At 32.0% G+C, this 12,491-nt stretch overlaps 1 protein-coding gene across 1 annotated transcript in view; it reads right to left on the bottom strand.

Moving 5' to 3' along the window:
• LOC129231351 (lachesin-like) overlaps nucleotides 1-12,491 on the bottom strand; it is a 283,555-nt gene that overhangs the window by 28,095 nt on the left and 242,969 nt on the right. Inside the window, exon 8 of the mRNA XM_054865643.1 lies at nucleotides 1,081-1,167. Within this exon, the coding sequence (XP_054721618.1) occupies nucleotides 1,081-1,167 (87 nt within the window). The remainder of the gene's footprint in view (nucleotides 1-1,080; nucleotides 1,168-12,491) is intronic.

Below are 12,491 nucleotides of genomic sequence, written 5' to 3'. Positions count from 1 at the left end.
ACTATTTCACTTTGCTCCGCATGCACTTTACTAACTGTACAAAGCATTTAATATACAAATAAGCTTAACGTTAAACAAATAAATACTGCACTGAATATGAGTAGGTCTCAATTAATTTTTAAAATGTTAATAACTAAAACTTTATCATTCAATAATTTCAAAAAATAATTTTAAACTAACAACAAAATATTAAAATTTAGGTTTCAATTTTTGAAAATTGCATGTATTTTCATATTTTTTGATTTTTAGAAATATTTTTTCTTGACTGGAATAGACTACTTGTGTTACTACATAGTTAAAATATTACTAGAAAGGTGGCGCTCAAAGTAGAGTAAATATTTCACCATTTCACTTTGCCCCACATTTCCCTACATATGGGAGTACAACAGATAGTTGGCCTGCATATTGCAGCAATAGGATATAATGCGGTAAAATTTTATTTACAAAGGTAATCCTGAGCGAAAAAGTAACGATTCAAGAAAGAGCTTTTATGATAGGGACAGTTTTCATTTAAGAAAATACATTCGGGGTCTCAAGAAATAATATTTAATTTTTTTCCTTTTCAATATTATCTTTTATTTTTTTGTCTTTTATATTTTATATATCTTTTATTTTCAAAGCCCATTTATTATTTTAGAGAAGAGGATTATTAATTTTCTAAACATATATCCAGGCGCTGAAAGGAAGCATGCGTTTTACAGTAAAAGTTTGGCAATTTTTTATGCTCCAATGTAAACGAGACAGATTTTTCTTTGATGATAACAAAATGTGAGCTCAAATCGGGTGTCTCAAGAAATAATATTTAATTTCTTTCCTTTTCAATATTATCTTTTATTTGTATACCTTTTATATTTTATATATCTTTTATTTTTAAAGCCCATTTATTATTTTAGATTTTCTAAACATATATCCAGGCGCATGCGTTTTACAATGCCAACTGGGCGAAAGAGAGACATATACGTCAGTTCGTATTTTTAGAAATATAATCAAACAATTTAATTATGTAAATTGTACTGAATAATAATATCGCTCAGTACTGAAAACAGATAAAAAAATAATAAAGAACAATGAAAAAACTACCTATTACGCCAGGCTTCTTTCTTTTGCTAGAAGTGGAATCTTCTGTGGAATCTTTTACAGATCCTAAACTTTGATGCTGAGGAAAAGCTGAAAGCGATGCTCAATTAATTTTAAAACTGAAAAAATACTTTTAAAAATAATTTTGCAAAATGTGTTCATGACAGATTATAAAGTTATCATTAATAGATTAATTTTACAACAGAGAAGTTAAAAAGCAAGCAAAAGCAAAGCTCGAAATTCTCACGGCTTCTAAGAAATAATATTCATTCATTAAAATCCTAGTTACGAACCAATAATCCCACACGTCGTTTCATAAACCTTTTAAATTGGTTGTCAACGTTATTGCAATCTTTTAAAAATGTTTAAACGTTACATGTGCTACCTAGAATGTTACACATAAGTTTGTCAACACTTGGTTCGCAAAAAAGGAGAAGATTGGAATATCAGTTCACCAGGATTTCTTACAGTTAATATAGAACATCTGCATTAACTGCTGAAACTAAGAAGTTTCGAGGGATTGAAAAAAAATTACAACTTGCTATACAATTGACCGTGGAATACGTTTTTTTTTTTAAATTGACATTCACTCAATTCACAGTTAGCTATTGACAAAATTACTTCAGTATAGTTTATAGCTTAAAGACAAACTGAAAACATAATGTTAATTAATCTAAAAAAGGACAAAACAACTTTTGATTGACTTATTTTGTCGATACTTTTAAAATTAAAGAATGAACGTTTACTTTGCTCAGTGGTTCGTAGTTTGAACTTCAGTTCCAAAATGAGTGGTTATGTTTTCAAACATTCATTGCCAGTGGCGTAGCGAGAAATTCTTTAGAAGGGCGGTGGAGTTGGGGGGGGGGGGGGGTCATATGAAATGTTTCGAAATAAAAGGCCGAAAAGTGTTATCTTAGATCTTTGCATGTGTATTAATACAAATCATTTTGTTGCTTCTAGGGGAACAGAACCCCCTTATTCATCCCCCTTGCCTACGCCATTGCTCATTGCAGAGTATCTAAAACAGTATTTTTGTGGGCCTTGTCGTTTAAAGCAAGGAATTGAACCAATGCAGTTGGTAGTCGCTCCACGAATTGAAAAAAAAAATTCCAAACAGAAAATACAAATGCTCTGAATCGTCAGGGCAAAGCTACTCGAAACGAATTTAAAAAAAAAAAAAAAAAAAAAAGACATAAAAAAATAGGTTTCAAAAATTGGAAAAGCTTTTGGGTACCTTTGCACTTGCGACGCAGAAATAGCCTGTTTCATCCCCTGATGACTATGCTTCAAATTGAAACCGTTTCAGAACCCTTTCGGGGTCTATTTGCAACCATCAAAATACTTTCACTTGATACTACGCACAGCTTCATGCCTAAAAATTGCTCTGTAATCAATTGAATCATCTAAAGATGTACTAAGACCCTTTTGCTGCAATATGTCACACATTTAAGAATATTACACGATATTCACGTCACAGTAGACTAAAACCTCAGATGCACCAACAGGCAAGTTTTATGGTCTGCTGCAAAATTATCATTTAGTTTAAGTAATTTCAAACTGGATACTAACACAGTGCCACCCGTTCTTAAAAACGCCACGACTTTAATCTCTTTTCCATTTTGAAGTTTTGGAATATTGTAGAAAACTTGAGTGAGACTAATTTTGGACACTAGTGTAGTATTTTAGTGCTTCATGTTTACCAAAAAGAAGTTTATGAAAGAGAAAAACTCTTTTTGAAAATAATCTTAAAATATCCACGGACGCTTTTTAAAACTTTTGAGAATTTGAGACTTTTCACAAGCAAATGCATTTACATTAGAAATCTGTTATATATTTTTTCAACGGGTTAGTAGAAATATGTTACAAGGATGGTTTTCCATTTTGGCTTTCTTCTTAAATCGCTTCAAGATAATAACCCCCATATAGGGGTTATTTGATTTTACAATTGACAAGCGAAGTAATTCTCTGACGACTGAGCCAATAACTTCTGTTCTGCAGTTGTCTCTCCTAAAGCTTTGCGTTTATTATCTCTCTTGACTATATCTTTTCCCGTAAACGACCTTCTAAAATAGTGCTTGGCACTGCCTCAAGAAATTAAATGTAACTGATTTTGTCCTTTTTAGAGCTCGGCAAAGACACGTAATATTGTTAATATTTTCCCTTTTTTAATGCAAACATTTCAAGAATCACTGAATCATGCACACAATTCTGATGGATAAGAAAACATGTGAGCAAATCATGTTCAACATGTATTGTTTAAAAAAAAAAAAAAAAAAAATGCTTGTGAAATAATAAGAATGGTGAAATATATGTTAGACAACACACATAGAACAGTAACTTTAAAAATGAAATTTTACTTTCATGCTGATTTCGAACTTAGTAAAAAGCAGCGTATTTAGTTTATGAATTTCGTTTTTCACATTACACGCTATTTTATGTAGTTTTCACTACTCACTAAAAAAGGAGCTTTTTTTCATTGACCTAGAAAGACTTTTAAGTCATTTTTTTTTCTGGCTAGGCTGAGTCAGTTATATCAACCGTTCATTTGTTAAACTCATCAACTCTTCGAAATGACAAATTGACGAAACGAACTGAAGGGAGATACCTGTGAAACTGTAACTTTCATGGACGTTACCCGTAATTTAGAACTTCCATGAAAATAACCGGGAAATTAGAATTTTCAAATCAGTTAACAGTTTTTTTCTTTCATAAAAGGCAAGGTTATACTATCGGCCGTAGCTGACAAAGCTATCAACTCCACAAAACCAGAAATCAACCGGGAAATTAGAATTTTCAAATCAGTTAACAGTTTTTTTTCTTTCATAAAAGGCAAGGTTATACTATCGGCCTATCGGCCGTAGCTGACAAAGCTATCAACTCCACAAAAAAAAAAAAAAAAAAAAAAAACTTAGGAAGAATATAATTCATTTAATGGAAGTATCTGGGAAATCGTAAATTCTGTGAGTGTTATAATTTTCCTCGTACATTTTTTCTTATCTAGTTTGCATTCAGTGTACGACACTATCAATTATATAGCCGAAATGAGACGTTTTCGAACACCGAAGATTAAGCAGTAAGTTTCCTCCCCAAGCCAGGGTTAAGGCAGAGCTACAAGCACAGCCCAGTTATCCCATCCAGAGGCTGCAGTTTCGTCCTTCCTATTAGCTCATCAGTCCGGAACAGGGAATATCCGAGCTGGAGGCTGATGTCATCTTATTAATGCTGAAAGTGCCAACAAACTGGAAGATAAAGTAAATTTATCTCACCAGGGAGAGACCTTAGACATGGTACGGTTCAATTCGTAAATTTACTACACATAATTTATTTACGGGTTGAACCGCACTATGTCTGCGGACCCTCGCTGATGAGATGAATTTACTTCATCTACCAGTTTGCTGGAACTTTCAGTTTCAACGAGATGACATCTGCCTCCAGCTCCGTTACTCCCTATTCCAGACTGATGAGTCCACAAGAAGGACGAAACTGCTGTCTCTGGATGAGATAGCCATGCTGTCGGTATATTGCATGCACTGAAGATTTGGTTTGGCTTGTGAAAGACTTAAACCAGCTAACTTGCAAATTTGTTTTTAATTTTAACGTTACTCTTAAAGAGTGCAATGTAACGGGAGCATTAACAGTTAAAATATAAATGTTTTCTTAATTTTTACACATAGCTATGTTTCAAACACTTTGGAAATAAAGTCCATTTTACTCCCTAACTGTTAGCTTATAAGAAAATATTTCGTTTTCTAGCGTTTGTTTTCTTCAGTGGTGGTCACTAGATTTGACTTGAAAGCAGTTAAGGACGATTCCACGGAAAGTCTTCCTGGGGCGGATCACTCGAATATGTTTTTCACGTAAAGTGAAAAAAAAAATCTTTTTTTTAGACTAAAATATGTCTGTTCTTTTATTTCAACTTCAATTTTGAGGTAAAAACATTTTTATACCATATTTTAACTATATTTGACAGCACACAGATACAAAAAAAAAAAAATTGAATTTTGACACCTTGAATTCAAAGATGTTTTTCGCAATCACAAGTGTGTGTGTATGTAGGCGTGTGTGTTTGTGTTTGTGTGTGTGTGTGTGTGTGGGGTGGGGGTATATGTGTTTGTGTGTGTGGGGGGTATCTGTATGTGTGTGTAGACATGTGTTTGTGTCTGTGTGCAGGCATGAGTGTGTGGGTAGTTGTGTGTATGTGTGTAGGTGTGTGTGTGTGTGTGTTTGTGTGTGTGTATATGTATGTGTGTGTGTTTGTGTGTGGGGGTGCAGTTGTGTGTATGTGTGTTTGTGTGGGGAGGGGGTATGTGTATGTGTGGGTAGTTGTGTGTATGTGTAGGTGTGTGTATGTGTTTGTGTGTCTGTATGTATGCGTGTGTGTATGTGTTTGTGTGTGTAGATGTAGGTGTGTGTGTAAGCTTGTGTGTGTGTGAAGGTGTATATGTAAGTGTAGGTAAGTAAGTGACGCAACCTGGAGACGGTTTTCGCTAGAGGAGCAGCATCGTGAGGCGGCCGGCCGACGGTGGTGCTGTAGAGGGAGGGTGGGGGAAAATAAAATCAAAGGACATCAAAACAGTCAAGTGAGAACAATAAGCAATCGTGATTGCTGAAAAAAAAATGCATTGTTAGAGACATTGTTAAAAAAAGTCCTATTTTTCTTAATCAATCTTTTTATTTTTTAAAAAATATGAAATATCATTAAAACAAATGCTCCACTACAATTATGTGTCATAAATTTTTAACAAATATTTTAGTTTTTAACCCTAGAAACTACTTGAGTCACTTATTTTTAGTCACACACTTAACACAAAATAATAAAGTTTTTCTCAAAGACAAATTTGGAAGACTAAAAAAAAAAAAATTGCTTATTGTACATTTATTTGATACATCCGTCATTATTAAAACTTCTTATTTTAACTTAATTTTTATTTCTTTCATTTGGTAGAAAATATTTGATGTTTTTTTTCTAAAGATGCCCACATGTAGCGTTCCTGGTTCTTCTTTACACATTGGATTTTTATGTTTGAGCATAAAGGAGGGGGGGGGGAGGTCATTCAACATATTAGATCTGAAAATATTGTGTGCTGACACTAAAACTATAACTCTGAAAGAAAAAAAAAACGAAACACTTATATACTAAAAGAAGGTTATAATGTAAAGAAATGAATATCAGTTAACAAAGAATTATTTCTTTCCACTCTTCAAGAGCCAATTTAATAGTATACATTTTTTATCTTCATATTAACCTGGTAAAGAAATTGGTGAGAGGACGGAAAAAAAAAGCAAAATCCCTGGTTACGCAAAGTAAATTGGGAAACATAAATATCCAGTCACTTACTGATTTCTTTATTGTAACATAAAAGACTTTACGCCTTTTGTATTTTTGCTAATTAAGTTGATATTGATTGGAAGTCGCACAAGATATGCTTTGAAAAATGTAAAGGATATTTCAGGTACTCAAAGAATAATTGTTATATCAGTTATGAATGGCAAAATTCTGGCACACAGGTGCAGGTTCAGTTTTGCACATCAGTTTTGACACTGAGATTTCCTGATGCATCAATTGAAACTAATGTTGTTATTGTGTTAAAGAGAGCGAGTGGTGTTTACTTTATGTAGATAGGAGAAATCCTATTCACATAACTTCAAGAGTTAGAAAAAGAAATTTCAGTAATAGTCCTTTCTGGCACAGATTAGAATAGTAAGACATTTTGTTTTAAAAACAAAGTATTGAAAATTGTCATCAATTGCATCTAACACAGGGGTGCCCATCTGCACCCAAAGCTAATGACATAACATTTTGTGCAATTTGTCTAAGATTACAATTTTTGAGAGTAACTGGGTATGAATAAACAAATTGATTAGGTCCCATTTGATTAGAACCTGGATTTAAAACTACATGACTTGAAGTCTAATTGCAGCTGTGTCTCAAATTTTTTGACTCCTTTCTTACAGAGCCATCGCTCGTGAAACTTTCTACTTTTTATTTCAAATTTATCAACTTTGAGACCGTTTAATAAGCAAGTTGATTAGACCCAGAGGGGTTCTGACCTGAATCGGAAACATCACCATATGGAATATAATTACTGTTGTGTCTCCTCAAAGTTACTGCCTCGTGGCTTGACATTAATTAAATATCAGTTTCGAGACCATTTAAGTAAAATAATTAAGGAGCACTAAGTTTCTGCGACACGGATCTAAAATACACCATAATATAGGCTAGAACTACAGATGTGTCGCAAAGTTCGTTAGCCTCGTTGTTAACAGGGTTATTGGCCTTAAAACTTGCCCTTTTTTTTTGAAAATCATCAAGCTTTGAGGCTGCTTAACTATTAAAAAAAAGCGCAACCCATGCTGTTTTATGTTTTTTTGAGTAATGTACTACGAGGTTTAGTTAATCCTATAGATCCTTCTGGGGGGGGGGGGGGGTACTCACGGCTTTAGCAGATATCCAGGAAAAAACAACGAAAATAGCATCTTCAGTTGACCTTTTCCCTGAAAGCTTTGAGCGACCCACAAAATTATTCATTCTGGTAAGTACCTAGCATCAAATAGAATCCATATTTTAAAAATATGTCTTACGTCATTGCGTTTGAAGCAAAACGTTTATGTATTTAATACGATACATTCACGATCTGTAACCTCTACTCAAGGACAAAGAAATCAGATTTGAGAGGAACGAAGCTTTACCTTTTCTTATAATAGTATACTACTAACACATCTTAAAAGTTTCAGAGAAATTGAAGACTTCGACTATCAGGCCCTATTCACTTTGATCAGCATTTAAAAAAATGATCCTCAAGCATGTGAAATGAACTGATCGGGTAGTGATTATATTTAGAAGTGTTAGTAAATTCAAAAAAAAAGTAATGTTTATTTACAGTTACAACAGCAAAAAACAAGTTAATAATGCAACTAACTTTGTTGTACTGCAGTTTGGGCACTTACATTACTCTTACGCAGCTCATATTTATTTATGTTACGGTAATAAGATTTCAGTACCTTTTGCACAAACAACCTACAACAAATTTTAAAATTTATTGCTCACACAACAGATCATAAATTTATCTATGCATAAAAAGGTTCCTCGTAACCCCGAAATATGTGCTTGAAGTATTTTTTGCAATTTGTTACGTCCACGTTGGTTTAATCGATGATGGCGATTAGAGCAAAGCAATTTTATAAGCAAAATTTAAGCATTAAAGCGTTTCATAACTTAAAAATCGTTACAATTTAGCATCAGTAGAATTATTTTAAAATAAGAGACTTTATTTTTGATTTCTTTCATAATTTTTAGTTTGATTCAAGTGCACATTTTGTCAAATTCTCTTCAGTTTTTAATCATTACATTTTTAGAAAATTATTTTTGTTTGAATGAGAGAGAAAATTGTGAATTTCTCATCGTATTCTGTCTTTTAGAAACAAAAGGAGAGTTCTCAAAACCACAACTTCTTGCATTGCTTCATGTTTTAAACCCTTAAATGCATGTTTTTTAAAAAAAAACTTTAAAAAAGACTTTATGTTCTTTGACAGTAAACATGTGTTCAAATCATAAGAAAAATATTAAAAAAAATCCTAGTTTAATTTAGGTATGGTATATGGTTATGGTAACATTGGGCTTTAACTGAAAAGCAACAAATTATTTACCACCAAATGCCTCAAAACATTGATGAAAATTGCGAAAATGACTTGCTATTTAAGCACTATTAAAACTTTATTCGTCACAAAATTAAAAAGTCATTTTCAAGCGCACTAAAAAAAAAAAATTCTACATTTGCGAATGCCGACAGGCGAAATCTTTTTGTTTTAAGTCTGATTAGGGCATTTACAAGTTTTAAAAAAAGATTTAATAGCATCTTCAGTAAGTATTGTTTAGGTTATTGGCAACTTCAGAGTTTCAATTTGTTCTTATATTATTTTTAAAGCCTAAATTGGGTATGCTGCCAAGCGGTACATTTACAAGGTTAAGAACAAATGTAGTATAGATATAAAAAATAAAATAACAGGCATAATAGATGATGATTGGTTTTAAACGTGAGTTTTTTGCAAGCCCCCAGTACCGATTTTTCATTAATTAATTAGTTAAAATTTAGTATAATGATTATTTTCAGATTGAATATATCCTTATCTCAACAACTGCTGGTTTGCTCTTTGCGTCGAATAATTAAACTTTTTTCAATATTATCTAAAATAAACTTCACGCTATCTCAAAAAGACTACCTACTCCGTAAAACCGTAAATAATTATCAAAGTCTTTATGAAGTAGGGTATGATTTTCCAATTATAATATCAAAAGGATAACGACAACATCAGTACATCTTTTCCTTTCATTGAAGAGAGTATTACTATTTTTATGGTTAGAAAGTGTTTCATAAATCTTACTCCAAGCAAGCAATTCATTAGAGAAAGGGCTTGAAAATGACTGCGCTTATTTTCTCCGAAGTTTATTGCAACTGATATCTTAATTGTATAGTTGGAGTTACAATTAAAGCTTCTGATCCTATGAGTTGAACGTTACACTAAAGCTGTAAACTAAATATTTTAGTGTGCTATTTTAAGTATTAAACGTGCTATTTCTCCGTTAAATTAACAACAAAATAACAAATATTAATTCGGATGTGGTTAATGTCTTTGTGTTTTCTAGTAGTAAGCATCTAAATTAATGTCCTCTTAAAACTATGAATTCGTTGGACATAAATTAGTACCTTGTTCTAATTAGTACTTTTCCTTAGCTCTAAACCAGGGTTGCTCAACCTTTTTTGACTTGTGGCTCCCTTTTGAGCATCAAACTGCTCTGTTATCCTTTCATGCATGATTTTAATGTTTGTTGTGTTTATGTGTTGTTAATTCATTTTTTGAGCTTGTTTTTTTTTTCTTTTTTCTTTTTTTTGTCATGTATAGGAAACATACTTGCAGTTGTTCTTGTAAATATCGAAGCAGATCATCTGTGATACACCAGAACTATGGTTACAGAAAAAGAGATTCGACAGCATAAAAGTTGAACTGATTGAGAATTTCAGCGAAATTTCGGACTGGTATCAGAAAATAATGATAGAGAATAGCATATGTAACATTGTGAAATAATCATTCTGATTCTGAACGAGCAATTGAACGAGAAAGTTGCAAGAATTTAATGTTACGTAATGCGATCTGTAAAACATTCAATATGAGAATGAAAAATTACTTCTGATTGGTAAAACAAAATTATTTTTTAACAATATGTTCATTCAAAAATAAACAAGCTTACTTTCCCGTATACTAATATCGGGTTCCAAAATTCGTTCAAATATATTTTTATTACAATGAAAACAATTATCTCAGAAAAAGTTACTCTTTTAAATAAAAAGAAAAGCATTTGCTGCTTTGAAAATAAAGCCAAATTCCATCTTTTAAAATTATAGGTGTTATATTTCAGCACTTTTAGGATGTTAATGTTTTAAAAGCAAATTGCTTAATCGGAACACATATTTCCAATGTGTGCGCATACAAGTGTAGTAGAAATAAAATGCAGAGATGTACTGCAAAAAATCCTCTCGGTATATAAAACATAAAAATTGAAGAACATGTAATTGTATATAAAGGTAAGATTTTTTAAATAAAATTTCATAAAATTATTTTTTTTTATAAATTTAAGTACAAATTTTCGTAAAATTATATTAAAATTGAAATCTTTCATTTCATAAGTAAAATGCCTTCTTCTTAATTGCCAAGCATAACAAGATAATTAAAATGAAGAAGTAGGGGAAAGATTCCTAACTCTATAACCATTTCAATAAGTATAAAAATGTTTGCAATTTTTTCACTTTGATTGGAAAACAATGCACTTTAAATTTTCAGAATTTGTTAATTAAATCAGACCGTCCAATCAATCAATGGCCTTCTTCAATGTTAAGTGTGGAATGATTTTTTCCCCGTTGGTATTGGTTTATCGGTAACATTATTTTAACTTCCCCCTTATATATAAATATATAAACACTAGGGTCTGGTGGGGTAAAGTGGTCATAAAATCGGAGGTTTTCAACTTAGGTGGATAATAAATGCAACAAATTCTTTGAACACTTCAACATTTCTTGTTGTTATTTTACATTGCATTATTAAAGAACACGGTACATTGAATTTTAGGAAGAAAAATATTGATTTTAGCAGTTTTAGAGAACTTTCTTTTCCCTATGTTTTTATAACCACTTTAACCCATGGGGTGGTGGAAAGTGGTCATAGCATGGGGTAAAGTGGTCATAGTTAAAAATAGATGCAAAACCATTATAAAGAACCCTAATACTTGTATATTTCAGTTTTTATAGTTACAAGTATATTCACGAGTACATGCGTGTATACACGAATATATACGTGTCGTGTTATACACGAGTAAACACGTTCTTATATGAGTAGATACATGTATATATCAGATACATGCGCACGTGCCTACTCAAGTATATACTTGTATATACGAGTATATAAGCATGTATACGTGATTACCTACAGGAGTGTATACGTGTCTACACGAGTACATACGTGTCACGTATATGTACGTGTCACCGTATATACGAGTATATACGCGTATAAACGAACATCATATGCGAGTATGCATTTGTATCTCGAAAAATTACATGCATACTTGAGTATATATGTGTATAGTAGACGTATATACGCATATATAAGTGTACATACATACATATACGAGTATACACGAGTTAATTCGTAGATACATCCAGTGCGTCTTTGTACGTGTCTACTCACGTATATATAATATAGAAGCACGAGTATATACGCATGTATACGTGTAAACACGATTATATACCTGTATTGACGTATATACGTACATTTACGTGTAACCACCAATACATGTATGTATACACGAGAATATACGCTTATATACATGTCGGCCTACAGAGTGAATCTAAGCTCTTGAGCAAAAATCAAAGGGGTGCGAGAGGGGAGGATAAGAAGCAAAAAATCTGAAGGAAGTTATAATCAGACGCGCTAAATGCACACAAAGTCAGAAACTGATGGATGCAAAGCAGAGCACAAATTTGTTGCACAAAGATGATTTTATCTAACATTTTAGTTTTTAAGAAATATTTAGAGCAGTTTTTGAAAGTTACGGTCTGTAGTAGCTCAAATACACGCATCGCAACAAAAACGCAGCGGCTGATGAAAGTTTTTCAAAAGTCTCGTTATTGCAACAGAGAGGGATCTGTGAATGCGACGCAAGTATTACAGCTAAAGGCCGCAAATTTCATCAATCGCTTTAAAACTTTCTTAAGTCCTAAAATGTTGTGTAAAATTGTATTTGTGTAATATATATATATATATATATATATATATATATATATATATATATATATATATATATATATATATATATATATATATATATATATATATATATAAATTTGTAACTTTTTTTGCATCCA

This window comes from Uloborus diversus, chromosome 10 (assembly GCF_026930045.1).
Source record: "Uloborus diversus isolate 005 chromosome 10, Udiv.v.3.1, whole genome shotgun sequence".
NCBI classification, from domain to species: domain Eukaryota; kingdom Metazoa; phylum Arthropoda; class Arachnida; order Araneae; family Uloboridae; genus Uloborus; species Uloborus diversus.
This window is presented reverse-complemented; position numbering and strand designations above follow the sequence as displayed.